This window comes from Berghia stephanieae, chromosome 5 (genome assembly GCF_034508935.2).
Source record: "Berghia stephanieae isolate SIO BIC M18660-M18661 chromosome 5, UCSD_Bste_1.3, whole genome shotgun sequence".
NCBI classification, from domain to species: domain Eukaryota; kingdom Metazoa; phylum Mollusca; class Gastropoda; order Nudibranchia; family Aeolidiidae; genus Berghia; species Berghia stephanieae.
In genome coordinates this window covers 22,775,212-22,792,711 of record NC_088364.1, presented here as the reverse complement: position 1 = coordinate 22,792,711, position 17,500 = coordinate 22,775,212, and the positions used below count along the sequence as shown (strand labels likewise).

At 37.8% G+C, this 17,500-nt stretch overlaps 2 protein-coding genes across 2 annotated transcripts in view; one reads left to right on the top strand and one right to left on the bottom strand.

Annotated features, from left to right (window-relative positions):
* The window catches only part of LOC144973892 (uncharacterized), a 15,395-nt gene extending 7,948 nt beyond the window's left edge, over positions 1 to 7,447 (top strand). Inside the window, exons 2-5 of the mRNA XM_078916778.1 lie at positions 1,186 to 2,130; positions 2,335 to 2,633; positions 6,505 to 6,729; positions 7,385 to 7,447. Coding sequence (XP_078772904.1) covers positions 1,186 to 2,130; positions 2,335 to 2,633; positions 6,505 to 6,729; positions 7,385 to 7,447 — 1,532 coding nt within the window. The remainder of the gene's footprint in view (positions 1 to 1,185; positions 2,131 to 2,334; positions 2,634 to 6,504; positions 6,730 to 7,384) is intronic.
* Positions 1 to 17,500, bottom strand: part of LOC144972611 (neuronal acetylcholine receptor subunit alpha-2-like) — a 107,983-nt gene that overhangs the window by 76,637 nt on the left and 13,846 nt on the right. The window lies entirely within an intron of this gene.

Below are 17,500 nucleotides of genomic sequence, written 5' to 3'. Positions count from 1 at the left end.
AATAAGAGATCTTTATTGTCCATAAATATGGCAATTTGTCATTTAGTTACACTTGTTATAACTATATTACTTATATTATGATAACGATAACATCGAACAGATATTTCACTCCTACTTATTCTCTCTCTCTCTCTCTCTCTCTCTCTCTCTCTCTCTCTCTCTCTCACACACACACACACACACACACACACACATACACACACACACACACAAACACTAAATGTAAACATAGAAACATACACATATACATACACATCCATAAACAGAAAGGCAGGCGACAGCCGTATCTAGGGCAAACACTTAATGAGGCACACGCACTTCGCGAGTCAGCGTGCGAGGGCTGTGACCATTGGCTCAAAGAAGGAGTGTCCCTTCTAGTAGCGTTAGCTCTCCTCTTTCTAGGCTATCAGTTATTTATTTCTTGCTATCTGGGCGTTAGCCTTATATATATATATTATATATATATATATATATATATATATATATATATATATAGATTATATATATATTATATATATATATATATATATATATATTATTATTATTATTATTATTATTATTATCATTATTATTATTATTATTATATTATTATTATTATTATTATTATTATTATTATTATTATTATTATTATTATTATTATTATTTTATTCTTATATATATTATATCCAGTCTCAGGGCACTCCAGTCTGACGGCATGCTGATATTTTATCAAACCAGATTTCCATTCCTTTCCTGGTTTGGTCATAGGAAGAGCTGGTCAACCTCACACATGTTCATCAATTGGCACCCGTACCACCTGAAGCAGAGAGACGGCTAAGACCTCAGCTGCTACGAAGCTAAGCATCAGAATAAACAAATATTGTGGTTTGGTTTTTTTTGTTTTTGTTTTTTTTTTTTGCCTTATCCTTTGCCCAATGATGAATCATATACATTAAAATATAAAACATTATAAAATGATAACACGTAATATTCGAAACTATTTCAAACAGAATAAATCTGACTTACTTTTAGTGTCAATTATAAGTGCGACTAGAACTTGTTTATTCATTACTTATTGTATTGTGATGGTTATATCCTTAGACAGCTATACGAGCCAATAATCACTGCTGTTAAATAATTCCATGTAATGTAACGGGGAAATCGTAGGTGTTGCAGACCTTTATATAATTTAATTCTAATCAATAGGGAGACCAGAGAGGGGATCCCTGAAGGAGAAACACTTTACATTCTTCTGGCAAGGAAAAGGCACAGAAGACGTGAGGGAGCACGGTGTTGGATTTGCAGTACGCCATACATTGCTTCCTATGATCGAACCGCCAACCGACAGCACAGAGAGAATTTTAAAGCTGCGCCTGTCATCCATGCAGGGCTCGGTGAACCTTGTTTGCGTCTACGCCCCAACACTGCAAGCTTCGGTTGAAGTAAAGGACCAATTCTATGAGTCATTAGACGCCATTGTCAACAATATCCCAGAAGTGGAGCACATCTACCTTCTTGGCGACTTCAATGCGCGAGTTGGTGCCGACAGAGAATTATGGCCAACCGTTTTGGGGCACCACGGTATAGGAAAGATGAATGAGAATGGTCAAAGGCTTCTTGAACTCTGCTGCTATTGCAAACTATGCGTGACGAACACCTACTTCCAGAACAAGGCATGTCACAAGGTGTCATGGAGACATCCAAGGTCAAAACACTGGCATCAGCTGGACATGATCATCACTAAGCGCGATTCTCTTAACAATGTTTGCAACACCAGGTCCTATCAAAGCGCTGATTGCAACACAGATCACTCTTTGGTTGTCACAAGGGTGAAACTGACACCAAAGAAACTTCATCACTCAAAGAGAAAGGGCCAGCCCAGGATCAATATCAGCAAGACAGCTTACCGGGAAAAGAATATAGAGTTCAACGAGCAACTTGAGAAGAATCTCAACACAGCTCATAGAAAAGCAGAACAAAACGCACAGGACAGCTGGAACTCTCTTAGAAACGCCATCTACACCACTGCAGTACTGACATACGGCAAAAAGGAGCACAGGAACAATGACTGGTTTGAAGCCAGTATTACTGAGATGGAGCCAGTCATTGATGCCAAGCGCAGCGCACTTGTCAGCTATAAACAAAAACCAAGTCAGAGGAACCTGCAGGCGTTGCGAGCTGCACGCAGCAAAGCACAGCAAACAGCACGACGTTGCGCCAACAACTACTGGCTTCAGTTGTCGGACAACATCCAGCAAGCGTCTGACAGTGGCAACATAAGAGCCATGTATGAGGGCATCAAACAGGCGACAGGCAAATCTACAAAGAAAACTGCGCCTATTAAATCCAAGACAGGGGAAGCCATCACAGACAAGGACAAGCAGATGGGAAGATGGGTAGAGCACTACTTGGAACTCTACGCCAGAGAAAACTCTGTCACCCAAAAAGCGTTAGACGCAATTGAAGAACTGCCAGTACTGGAAGAACTAGACGCAGAACCAATTATGGAGGAGCTCAGCAAAGCAATCAATGCTTTGGCCTGTGGCAGAGCACCCGGTGACGACAGCATTCCACCCGAAATCATCAAATGTGGAAAGCCAGCCCTCTTGGAACCACTACATAAACTCCTATGTCTTTGCTGGAGAGAAGGCAAGGTACCCCAGGATATGCGCGATGCCAATATTATCACCCTCTACAAAAACAAGGGAGACCGTAGTGACTGTAATAACTATAGGGGAATCTCTCTACTGAGCATTGTGGGTAAAGTCTTTGCGCGCGTTGTCCTCGCTCGACTGCAAGTCCTCGCCGAACGTATCTACCCAGAGTCGCAGTGTGGCTTCAGAGCCAAGAGGTCGACAGTGGACATGATCTTCTCAGTACGTCAACTTCAGGAGAAATGCAGAGAACAGCAGATGTCCCTCTACATTGCATTTATTGACCTGACAAAGGCATTTGACCTTGTTAGCAGGAAGGGCCTTTTCCAGCTGCTAAAGAAGATTGGCTGTCCTCCTCAGCATCTTAGCATCATTGCCTCATTCCACGACGACATGAAGGGCACCATAAGCTACGACGGTGGAGCCTCTGAACCCTTCCCCATGCGCAGCGGCGTGAAACAAGGCTGTGTCCTCGCACCGACTTTGTTTGGTATATTTTTCTCCTTACTGCTGAAGTTTGCATTCAAAGAGGTCCCCAGAAGGAGTCCACTTACACACCAGAAGTGATGGGAAGCTGTTCAATCTGGCACGGCTGAGAGCAAAGACCAAGGTTCGCACAGTCCTCATAAGGGAAATGCTATTTGCAGATGATGCAGCTCTATGCGCGCATACCGAGGAAGACCTCCAGCGGCTGATGGACAGGTTTTCCCACGCATGCAGGGAATTCGGGCTGACGATCAGCATCAAGAAAACAAATGTAATGTGTCAGGATGTCCCCTCTATACCAGCAATTTACATTGACAACGAGGAGCTAGAAGTCACTGATCACTTCACATACCTGGGCACAACCATCACCAGCAACCTCTCACTTGATGCAGAATTAGACAAGCGCATCGCCAAAGCTGCCGCTGTCATGGCACAACTGAGCAAGAGAGTGTGGACCAACAACCAACTCACTTTGAAAACCAAACTCAGAGTATACCAGGCATGTGTACTCAGTAGCCTACTGTATGGCAGTGAATCCTGGACAACATATGCCAGACAGGAGAACCGCCTGGAAAACTTCCACATTCGCTGTCTACGACGAATTCTCGGCATCAGGTGGCAGGACAGACTCACTAACAATGCAGTGCTAGAAAGAGCGAACTCCCTCAGTATGCATCTCATGCTCTGCCAGCGACGTTTGCGATGGCTTGGTCACGTACACAGGATGGACGATGGACGCATACCCAAAGACATCATGTACGGTGAACTAGCTTCTGGACGGCGACCAACTGGCCGTCCAGCTCTGCGCTTCTATGATGTCTGCAAACGAGACATGAAATTGACAGGCATCGACTCAAACACCTGGGAGTCGCTTGCTGACGACCGCAACGGCTGGAGATATGCGGTGATGGAGGGAGTGAAGAGAGGTGAGGAGAGGAGAAAGATGAAGTTTGAGGAGAGGAGGGTAAGGAGGAAAGAGAGGCAGCAGATCCAAATACCAAACACACAGTCAAACTATGTGTGCAACAATTGCGGTAGAGACTGCCATGCAAGGATTGGTCTGCTGAGTCACACCCGTCGTTGCTCTCAACAAGACTGATGAGACTAAAGCCATACAGGGCGCAAACCATCGTCTCTTGAGACGGAAGGATGCCTACCTACATTATAATATATATTATTATTATTATTATTATTATTATTATTTATTATTATTATTATTATTATTATTATTTATTATTATTATTATTATTATTATTATTATTATATTATTCTTATATATATTATATACCCAGTCTCAGGGCACTCCAGTCTGACGGCATGCTGATATTTTATCAAACCAGATTTCCATTCCTTTCCTGGTTTGGTCATAGGAAGAGCTGGTCAACCTCACACATGTTCATCAATTGGCACCCGTACCACCTGAAGCAGAGAGACGGCTAAGACCTCAGCTGCTACGAAGCTAAGCATCAGAATAAACAAATATTGTGGTTTGGTTTTTTTTTTGTTTTTTGTTTTTTTTTGCCTTATCCTTTGCCCAATGATGAATCATATACATTAAAATATAAAACATTATAAAATGTTAACACGTAATATTCAAAACTATTTCAAACAGAATAAATCTGACTTACTTTTAGTGTCAATTATAAGTGCGACTAGAACTTGTTTATTCATTACTTATTGTATTGTGATGGTTATATCCTTAGACAGCTATACGAGCCAATAATCACTGCTGTTAAATAATTCCATGTAATGTAACGGGGAAATCGTAGGTGTTGCAAACCTTTATATAATTTAATGCTAATCAATAGGGCGATTCTGTGAGTGAAGGAGCTGACAACCTATTTAAAACGCTCGTGTGGGGTGGAGATTATTATATAAGTCTATTGGTTTTTTAAAATTAAATCGCCATCTTAATTACCACATTGATGGTGGTAATGGTGGTGGTAGTGATGATTATGATAGTGATCATGATGATTGTGATAGTGGTAGTGATAACGGCGATAAAAATAGAGGCAATGCCTAGTGATGATGATGGGGATGATGTTGGAAGTAATGACGGTGGTTGTGCTGATGGCTGTGGTAGTGATGGCGGTAGTGACGTTGTAATTCGATTAGCTAATAAGAGTAGATATGGTGACGGTTTGCAAACAATTGCAAACCCGAGGTTTCCAATTGTAACTGTAGTTGTTCTGATGAGCATGGAATTGTTTGGATGATCGTGATTCATTTATTGTTTGTGGTAGCTTTTTTATGTTGGAGGTGGTATTGGTAGTGTTGTGGTGGAGATTGATAATCGTGGTGATTAAATGATCATTCGATTCACTTATTATTCCTTGTGTTTCATTCTTTAACCGGAACATTTATTGGAAGTGACTTTTGGCCCTTTCGTGTTATTTTTTTTCTTCTCATAGATCATATTCTCTTATTTAAACACCGATTTTTCTTTTCTTTTTGCACTGTATTTTATTTACTGGTTGATCGTTTAATTCATTTATCAATTTAGTTATTATCTGTTTATTCAGTTATTTAACTACTCGTATTATAAAAATGTTGTTGTTTTGGGTTGGTTTTTTTTTTTGTTTTTTTGTTTATTGATTTTCGCCTCTTCTAATACAACTGTCAGACAGTTCGATCGGTTTAGCGTTTGACCCGTACACAAATGACCCGATTTTAGCGTCGAGTTACAGACATCGATATTTATTGCCTGTCTTTCTACTCGCCCTGCAGTTTTTCGTCCATCAGTAATTTGGTGTACTTGGGTTTTTACGCGTCTTAGTAAATGGAATGTGATTCATCGGATGCTTTCACCAATTGTGAAGTACTTTCACTGCTTACAAATCTGTATAGCTGTTCTTAATAAGGCAAATCGTGGACAAATTTTAGTTATATTTTGAAAACGATAAAAAGTAGATTACCCACTGAGCCCCTCGGCCATGATGTACCTCGTAGAAAATAATATGCAAGACAAAGAAATTAACCCATCACATTTTAACTCACTTTTTACCATTTGAAATATCATTTATCAATTAATTTTTCCTTGAAGAAATAGTATATGTATATTACAAAAAGAATTTATGAGAGTAAAATGTTACTAAATTGCAATTTAAGTTTCAATTGAAATAACTCTCAGAATTTCTTCTTATCACAAATATTTTCAATAACGGGTATGTCCACCTCTCGCCTCTGTAGCAAGCTGTATACTGTGTATCGTGTAACTTTCGATCATCCATTGAGAAATATTGTTTTTCATTCTTCGCCTAAAATTCAAGAGAGATTCTCAAGTAATTATTACGGATAATAGGCGCTAAGTATTTCTCTGCCGTGTGTCTGTATTTTAAGTGGTGTATTAATATTTTTTATTGTTATTTTTTTTATTATTTATTAGCTGAAGAGGGGTTTTGAGCCCGGAACGCTCGAGTTTGGTCTTTTGTTCTTGTTTGAAGCGGTTATATCCATTCTTATTAATAAACATAAAATATTCAAAATCATGGGGTGGAGGATAGAGTCAAAACTTAATATACCTACAGGTAGCCTACGTGTATTCCCCCATTTTATTCGGACAACATATTTTAGAGGTGGAGTCTGTGAAAACGGAGAATACGTGAAACTAGTACGAAGAAAATAGAAAATGTCAAAGTTCGGTGAGTAAAATTGGTGCGGGGAATGAGTAAAAATGGTCAATTAGAGGATGTGGCAACCATGTTGCATTGTAATTATTGTCCTCTGTATTTTGCCTCTTGACCTGTACTATGAATGAGATCTTAATGTGAAAAGATAGATAACTTGGATGGAGTAAAATTGAAGGAAAATTGTAACATAACTTTCATGCTAAATATGGTCGAAATGAGGCTACAGAGACAAAATAAATGATATTTGTGCTCACTACTTTGCTCAATCTTTTTACACATGCTTCTTGTTTCAATCAGTGTTTTGTGATGAAAATAACAGTTTTTATTGGGAAGGGGGATTAGTTTGTTTGTTTTGGTTTTGGATTTTTTTTTTCTTTTTTTTTTTGGGGGGGGGGGTTCTTTTTTTTTTTTAATTTAGGAAATGAGTGTCGAGACAACGTGATTATCATATTGTGATAGGAGAGAAAAGACGAGGGAAATTGGTTTGAAACTTAAAATTCCAAGAAGCACAATTCATTAAATCGTCCATGGCACATTGGGCTATCGGAAAGTTTCTCATAGCAGAAACAGCCCTATTGAACGGCCTGATAGGGATTTTCAAATAAAAACGTATTCCTCTTGAACTTTTGATTACAGGTGATGAAACTTGGATCCAATGACTTGGAAGCACTCTTCTACTCCTGTCACCAAAAGAATTAAGGTGCAGAACTCTGTATTCAAAGTAATGGCATCTGTCGTTGCGACCCAAAGGGTATGATTCCCTTTAATAAAGCTACCTGATACTATCAGACGCTTGAGACGCTGTGCGATGTAAAATATCAGCTCTTGAATGGTGACGTTGTGCTTCATCACAATACTGAGTTTGCGCGTCGGGGCTCTAACGGGGCCCATTAGAGATAGACGACGATTGGGATTGTTTGGAAGCTTTAACCCTTTGCTCACTAGTCATTATGATATCGGAAATGCTATCGCAGTCTACATCTAAGCCAGAATAGAAATAGAGGGTGGAGCCTACCATGATATAACATTTTATGGAGCCCTAATTTCATCATATCAGTTCTGTCCACTGACAGGTGGGTGGGTATCGCTTTCAAGAACTTATGTCCTTATATGAAATCCTGAGTTTTTGACCAATCAACGATTGCTCTTTTGATAGCTCGCTTGTCAACATGAGTCAGCTCAGCCCTTGATTTATGTACATACATCACAGGCGGGATATGTTGTGTAACTTCAAAGACCACGGTTGACCGAAAGCGATGAATGGAAGCCCTACTATGGCGTGGAGAACGAGGTCTTGTATGTATAGTTACGTCATATCTCAACGCTCGTGAATTCTTAGTAAGGCTGGACTCACAATCAAAACACGAAATCTGTGTTTTAAACTCTTGAATCAATCGAGCTACATCTGTGCGTTCGTCTCATTGAGAAATGGAAAACGATATATAAATCAAGAACATCGACCGGAAAATAAGGAAATTATCATAAAATTATAAAATTTGAGAAAGCTGTTTTCAAAATCAAATCTATTACAAAAAAGGTTATTTCTAGACCGATTTTTCTCCACTTTTCAAGCTGATTCCAACAATGAGGTTTTCAAATTTATCGCAATTAGATTATTTGTCATTATTTTATTTTTTAAATACCCAATTGACTGCTCAGGAAATGAATACGTAATCATTGATGGCTAGCGAGTAGGTGTTAAATTTTGCTTACCCTTTCCCACGCAGACGCATATACACACACATACACACACACACACACACACACACACACAAACACACATCCACAGACTTATCGTCGTCTAGCATCCTATCGTTCGGCTCGACGATTAAAAGGGGTTCGTATCGTCGCTAAAATAATTACAAAATACATATATTTAAAATATCTTTATAGTAATGTGAATTACATATTTTAATGCTCTAATATATCAAGAATGATTATTATTATGATTTATTACGGTGTGAATTGAATTAGACTTTTAAAACTGAAGTTTAATCTGACGCCGTTATCATTCGAGTCTAAGTTGTAATTAGGCAACTTTGGCCAGAAGTGAAAGACATACATTGTGTGTTCAGTCTCTCTCTCTCTCTCTCTCTCTCTCTCTCTCTCTCTCTCTCTCTCTGTGTGTGTGTGTGTGTGTGTATGCGTGCGTCTGCGTGGGAAAGGGATACGCAAAATTTAACACCTACTCGCTAGCCATCAAGGATTACGTATTCATTTCCTGAGCAGTCAATTGGGTATTTAAAAAAAAAAAAGACAAATAATCTAATTGCGATAAATTTGAAAACCTCATTGTTGGAATCAGCTTGAAAAGTGGAGAACAATTGTCTTTGTCTCATAAAAATCGGTCTAGAAATAACCTTTTTTGTAATAGATTTGATTTTGAACACAGCTTTCTCAAATTTTATAATTTTATGATAATTTTCTTATTTTCCGGTCGATGTTCTTGATTTATATATCGTGTTTCATTTCTCAATGAGACGAACGCACTGATGTAGCTCGATTGATTCAAGAGTTTAAAACACAGATTTCGTGTTTTGATTGTGAGTCCAGCCTTACTAAGAATTCACGAGCGTTGAGATATGACGTAACTATACATACAAGACCTCGTTCTCCACGCCATAGTAGGGCTTCCATTCATCGCTTTCGGTCAACCGTGGTCTTTGAAGTTACACAACATATCCCGCCTGTGATGCCTGTACATAAATCAAGGGCTGAGCTGACTCATGTTGACAAGCGAGCTATCAAAAGAGCAATCGTTGATTGGTCAAAAACTCAGGATTTCATATAAGGACATAAGTTCTTGAAAGCGATACCCACCCACCTGTCAGTGGACAGAACTGATATGATGAAATTAGGGCTCCATAAAATGTTATATCATGGTAGGCTCCACCCTCTATTTCTATTCTGGCTTAGATGTAGACGGCGATAGGATTTCCGATATCATAATGACTAGTGGGCAAAGGATTAAAGCTTCCAAACAATCCCAATCGTCGTCTATCTCTAATGGGCCCCGTTAGAGCCCCGACGCGCAATCTGTCTAATAATGTAACAACTTAGACAGCAAAGCTGACATAAAAATGGCTTCAGCGTTAAGGATGTGAAATTCTTCCCCATTCAGCCCACAATCCAGATCGGGGACCGTCAGCCTCTCAGCTATTTGGGAGCTTAAAGATTCAATGTAGAAGACGATCCTATTGAGAAAATTCAAGTTTGGTTTTAAAAGCTTGGCACGCAATTCTTTCGGTTGGACATCTATCCGCTGTTGCCACGCTAGCAAAAATGCATTGATATGCATGAGAACTTCATTGAGAAGCAGCGATTTCTAGTTTCTTTTTCTGACGTCCCTTGTATATTTAAACATTTTATCAATGCTTTTTTCTAATTTAATGGGTTGTGAGTAACAACTGCAAACGTTCGGTTGATTGAACGGATTATTTATAAAATCTACAAGTCTATAATAATCGTTCCTTTTGCTTCTTTAATATATAAAAGGTAGCGTATCCGTGAGAGAATATAAACAGAATGTCTTTGTCCTCTCACGTGTGGGAGAACATAGAATCTGTGTCTACGTTCGCTAGGGCATTATGATCGATCATTTGACGTTGGGAATAGCTAGTTGGATGCCCTAATGCCAGATTCATTTGCGCGCATCTACATGACTTTATTACCTGCCTAGTTTGACCGTTGATGGCTCCAAATATTAGTGCCAATCTATATTAATTTCCAAAATACAATAGTGTAATAAGTAAAATATATGAGTGCCTGTTCGTAATAGCCTTTACTTCTCCGCAAATATTGCGGGTTCTATACTTTAAATTATGAATAACACCCTTGCTTTTATTACTGTGAATACGGCTATAAAGTACAGTGATTTTATTTTTGTTTAACCCGGAAAATGAGTATAACGAGTATTTACTGTTTACTGTACCAATCCGTTTGTGAGCCTAATCAAATGTATCCTCAAATAACCAGTTGCCATGTACTCCTACAGTAAAGGAATGTCATTTTACTTATTAGATTTCAAGGGCTTTTGAAGCTCATTTGCCTGATTCTTTTCTTCATCTATATTTATAAAAGTAATAGTAAAACTGTGTATCGTCCACAGAAAAACCGGACTGCTTTCTGCAATGAAAATTAGCCAGTTCGTTAACATTTTTATCCTTCTGATGCAAGACGTCAAGATATTTGCAATTTAGATCGATTTTACAATGGCACGTAAATTTTTAATACATTTTTTTGATCCCTAAGATTTACGCCACCATTTTAACCTGGAAACTATGAAGCGATTTTTTACTCGGTCGAATTTAGTGGACACGTTTTTATTGAGGGTGTGTGTGGGGGGGGGGGGGGGGGGGAAGAGAGAAAGGAGAGCGAAAGGGTGAGATGTCAATGTTTATTTATACATCAAAGATGTAGCTGGTTTGTTATACTTATCCAAGAACTTTACTCACTCTGCCTACTCTGCCTTCCTATCAATACATCCAATTTATACAAGAGCTTTACTTACTCTGTCCACTCTCTACTCAATACGTCCTCTAGATGGAACCAAGCAGACGTCCCTCGGTGCCTTCTTGTTTACTTCCCACCGCCACTAGAATTATTATTTCTGAATAAAATGTATCAATCAGACTATTAACGTGTACGGTTACACATAGTTTTGTGTGTTTGTTCGCTTAAACAAGCGGGCAGATATTGTGACTAATTTACCTGAACATATAGCCGCCATTTTAAGCCAGAAACTCGGGAGCCTGGTAACACTGATTACAGGATATCCAAGAACATTACTCAATCTGTCTATTCTAAAAGAAAATTGAGCTTTATGTAGCGCAATATCCACTAAACGTGCTCAAAACTTTTACAATGAGTCCCTGGTCAACAGCAACATTTAATATGTAGGACGGGACATGACGCCTGTTAGGCGATATTACAATTTTTAGGACAAATACAATGCTGTTAACGGCCAGGTACTCATTTTACACCTGAGTACGGTGAGAGAATGTGAGTAAAGAGCCTTTTCCAAGGACTCAACTATGCGCCGAGCGCGAGGCTCGTACCCAGGATCTTCCGATCCGAAAGCGAGTGTCATACCACTAGACCACATAGCCGCACATTCTCTCCCACTGTCAATACATTGTAATTGAAGGAACGAAATTGACGTCTCAGATCTATTTTAATGATTTTAGACTGTCAGTTGAGTGATTATTTCTGAATAAAGTATATCAATCAGACCATACACGGACAGATGGTATGAATGTTTTAATATATACACATTGCTTCAATACGGACCTGTTCTATCTTCGAATCGACCTTTTGGGCTTGCTTATCGTAACCCGTTCAGACAAAGATGATTTAACTGAAACGGTGTTCCCTGATTTGAATACCTGTATTAACAACGCCACCTGAACATCTGAGAGGGCAATCTGTTCACTACGAAACGAAAACATCAACTCCATCAACTACTTCAGCTTTTTCCTGGTATTGCTAAACAGTATAGACCCGTGTATACTGTCGTTGGGCCAATTGATGTCATCAACTAGCCAGTCGATTTCCTCCTTTCTTTGAACTCTCCTGGATTGCCAAGATATTGAGGTTTTTAGCTAGAGGTTTTTAGCGCCCCAATAGGGTTCAATAGTCTGATGTCACATCTGCCAAACAACAAGAAGCTTGGTTCTAAACAAAGAAATCGGTACTCTTTATTCTCCATGCTGGCTAGAACTTTTTTACATGTCATGTGATCAGAATGTATAAAAGTCAAAACATGATCAGGTTTCTAATGTTTTTCTCCTCTGGATACACTATAATGCTCGTCGGTGAAGTATTTCATATGGGCGTCCGCCATTGTTCCGACAGTTTAGAACGAGTTACTAAGTTACTATACGTCATTACGAAGGACGTGGCGTCTCGACTGTTGAACCCTATTATGCTTTTACGCGACCTAAGGCAGCAAAACTTCTGTAACGGGACGCAAATGGTTGTGAAAAAATATTCCCCTATGGCAGGCGCCAATCATCACTAGAAATGCTGCTTGGAGTGACATCTTCATTCTCCATATCCCAATCACTCCCAGCAACATGCCCATTCAGCTTAAACGCCTACAATTTCCAGTGAAGACTTACTTTGAAATGAATATCAACAAAACCTAAGGACAGACATTCAAAGTTGCCGGACTCTACCTGTCGACTCTTTGCTTCAGCCATGGTCGACTTTTTGTTAAGTGTTCAAGGTCGGCAGACCAGCGAAATTTCTTCATTTTTAACTTCTCTTTGACAACACTGAACATTGTATACATTTTCCCCATTTTCTCTGGTTTAATAATATGCAAAAATGCTTCTTTTGTATGTTTGTGCCATACTATTATTATTATTATGATTATTATTATGATTATTATTATAATAATAATAATAAATAATAATAATAATAATTATATTATTATTATTATTATTATTATTATTATTATTATTATTATTATTATTATTATTATTATTATTATTATTATTATTACTATTATTACTATTATTATCATTATTATTATTATTATAAGGAACACACTCGAATGTTTACAAGATATGCTCAAAACAAAAGATATAACTATTAGTTCATAACAGGAAGATGATTTAAAGGGGGAAAATGTCACTTTCCAAAACTAACACTATACATTTGACTGCTTCCCTCTCAGTCAAGAACTCCGGCAAGGGCCAAGACAAAATAAAGTTATTCCATGCCAAAACAAAGACAGATATAGTGAGATAGAAGACAGCAAGTGACCTCCTGCCCACCATGGGAGGTCAAAGGACCCCACCCACTGATAAGATTAGGCATGCATTGATCCAAACTTAATGAATGGGGAAAAAAACAACTCTTCCTTCTTTGTGTAACTGCAGCTGATGACGTAATAAATGTTCCTAAATGTGACGTAATAAATTGACATTTCATTCGGTTTATTAGTAACACTCTTGCAAAACTGCTATCCCATAGGTTTCAATTAAAATCAGTTTTTTGCAGCATCGAACAGGAGAAAATCGCATAACTTTCTATGAATCAATGAATCACCAATGCTGGTATTTTTGTATACAGCAATGTTAACCTCATGGATCTTATCTTTTTGTCAAACCTATCTTTGGAAATATATTTTTGTCTCACCCTGGAATTTCTATGCCTATTTTTAAGCGTCCTTGTTGTTTTAAAGCGACGTTATAAAAACACCAATAGTTTACATCGTATATGAAGCTATGTGGTTTAATGGTATGGTTCTCGCTTTCGGATGGAAGGTCCATGGTACGAGCTATGGGCGGCGCATGGTAACTGGTAAGTCCTAGGAAAAGGCTCTTTAAGTCTTTAGTCACATTCTCTCACTACGGTGTAGAAAGAGTACCTGGCCGTTAACAGCGGTGTCTCTGTCGGAAAAATGTAGTATCGCTTAATATGCGTCTTGTCTCGTCCTACATGTTAAGGATTGCTGTTGGCTAGGGGCCCTTTGTAGAGTGCTTTGAGAATGTTTAGTAGATATTGCACTATATAAATATTCTAGTTTAGCTTTTTACAGAAAACAAAAGCAGCTAAATTCAACGACTTTCTAATGTCATTGATACAGCATACTGCTCTAACTCTCTCATGTCTGATGGAATGAGTAAAACAATTTCTAGGGATTTTCATGCTACTATAAACTTGATGCCATCGCCCTGGTCAGAGTAAGCAAGACATTCCATTATGTCCAATGTGAGTCTATGTGCACTTATTAGTTGGTCTGATAACCTCACGCAATTACGGACGGTATTTAAAATTGTTGTTATGGACAAGTTTGCGTTGGTTTGAGAGTATTTCGTTTACAACAATGAGCAAATATCAATTTGGGTTATCAGAACTGCAAACAAGTATACGTCGGTGTGAGTGATACATTCATTTAAACGGTGTTGTTAGAGAACAGAACTTTAAAAAACGTAAACACATTTTTTGGTATTGTTGTTGCCTTGTATACAAGATGTGTAGAGTAATCGCCAAGAATTGATACATCAATCTGATACCAATAGTCTGATCTAATCCCTACATATACAAGCGTTCTTATCTATATATATATATATATATATATATATATATATATATATATATATATATATATATATATATATATATATATATTTATATATATATATATATATATATATATATATATATATATATATATATATATATATTCCTTTTTTCTCAACTGAATTTAGTAAACGGCTCTGGCGGGAAAGTTGTTTTTTTTTTTCTTGACAAGACAAGAGAATTCATTCTATTTTCGGTGAGCCTATTAGCAGGTCTGAAAACCAAACACAATTATGGGCTGGATTTAACATTATTGCAAAGTATTGTAGTTACGTTGTTTTGAGAGTGTTTCCATTACAACATTGAGACCATAATAATTTGGATTATCAGACCTGCAAAAAAAGTACTTGTCGATTCGGGTGATAATTCGTCATAATCATTTTGGCCCACTTTTTTTTTTTAATCCATGATATCTCAAAATATAAGGATCAATAATCGATGATGTCAATTACAATTAATTTTTTGTAGATAATGATAAAATGATGTAAACTGCTTCCTTCTTCTTATTCTTTGTTATCTAGAAACACCAAGTTTGAGCGCCGAATTAAATTAATATTACTAATAAGAAATCGGCAACAAATAATAAATCAATGAAGAATTGTTAATCACATCATGAAATATATTATTCCCTTCAATGAAAAACGAAGACCATTCCCGACTGGGATCCCTCTTCATTTTCTTAATCTAAACAAATAGACAACACAATGAATTAATTAATGAGCTTTCCATGTTTCACCAAAAGGTTTATTAATGATACCCATGACATGTTCTAACTCAAAAACAAGAGCTGCAAAAGTATAAAGGCTTCAGTTCATAGAATTTTAAAAGTAATTTATCTTTTTCTGGAGAGAAATTCTATTTGTTTTGACACTTCAAAATGTGATGCATTATGTCAGGATAATAAATGAGAGATGACGCCAATGAGGCAATATTTTATTTTTTCGATAAAAAACCAACTAGATAATTATTTTACACTTGAGAACGATGAAAGAATGTGAGTAAAGAGCCTTTTCAGAGGACTCGAGATTGCGGGATGTATGGGTTCAAAACGTGTGTCGTACTACAAGACCACAAATCAGACCAAACTTCATCTGTTACAAAATATATATTATTCGACATGTTGTAAATTGGTTTGATTAAGAAGAGAAATATTGTTATAATTGGAAAAAAGATTATTGTATTTTATAACTTAGAATATTAGCCCTTCTGTTGTATCTAATAGGAATAAACATGTCGAGCTTAAAATTAAAATGCATTAGAACCGTGTTATGACGTAATCGTTTTATTGACTATAAACATTATATCGAAGGTCAAAGTAAGCATTCATTTATCCCAAAATTAATAACTCATGACCTTCACTTTTTGGAATAATTTTCCGTACCTCTGCATCGAACTGAACTTGTATAAAATGTGTTACATCATTTAAATAATCCGAACTTCTTCTTCTTCTTCTTCGTTCCTCTGATGGACATCTATGGCTGCAGTCCGATATCTGCTATGAAGTCTGTGGTCCGCTTTAGGTCCTCAGCCTCACCATAGAGCTTTGTGTTGAGTGTTGTAGGGGTGACCCAGTGGTTCGAACGTTGCACGTTGTATAATGGGCAATCCATAAGCACATGTAAAGTGGTTTCATGGTCGGTTCCACATGGGCAATAAGGGGTTGTTCCAATACCTAGCTTTGTAAACATATGTCCTCTTAGTCTATTGTGTCCTGTTCGGAGGCGGAATAGAGTGACTTGGCTACTTCGCTGAATGGCATGGATTGGATCCTGCTTGTTGTGTTCTAGGTGTGTGTCATTCCTTTCTTTGTCTATTTTTAGCTTTATTATTTTCTTTTGCTGATGGTAAGTGATTGACGACTTCGGTTGTTCCTTCTGGGCTCCTTCTTTGGCCAGTTGATCGGCAATTTCATTTCCATATATACCTACATGACTTGGAATCCACTGCAGCACAATTTTTCCTGTTTTATCAGATAAGCCCTCAAGGGCCTCCACAGTGTGTGCGGCTTCAGAGTCCTGGTAATTTTCAATAGACCGGAGAGCATCATCAGAGTCTGTCAAGTAAACCACATTTTTCCCGTATATTCTGTGATCTCTGGATAGTTCTTTTGTTGCATTGAGGATGGCTTTTTCTTCAGTTTTAGTACTTGTGCACATTGAACCCACTGATACAGATATTTTTGTTTGAACATCCGAACAAAGGGGAGTAATACGCAACAATGGGATGTTTTTTGACACTTTAAATTAAACAAAATCCGGCTGTTAATCTCGTCTTCCGATAAGATTCTATCTATTAGTTTGATATTTTGATATCGATTGACTTTAACCAGGATTTTAATCTGAAACTGTATTACTGGGGTGTTGTTCTAATACAGATTTTGACCAATATTGAATATTTTGTAACCTCACACGTTCGGGCTAGCCCTAGGTCCGAAAATCCAATAAACTGTATAATAATTCACTCTTCTGTGTTCGTTTCATTTCAATATCTAATACTGGCCGATGTCATTCAATCATCCTACATACAGCTTATATTGTATTTAACGGCAGAATAATCAATCCTATAATATTACTGGCATGTTTGTAAAGAATCGATTTAGTTCTATTGTTCACGACAGGTATTGTATCACGTATTGGCGTCGGTCTGGTCCACAGCGTTATG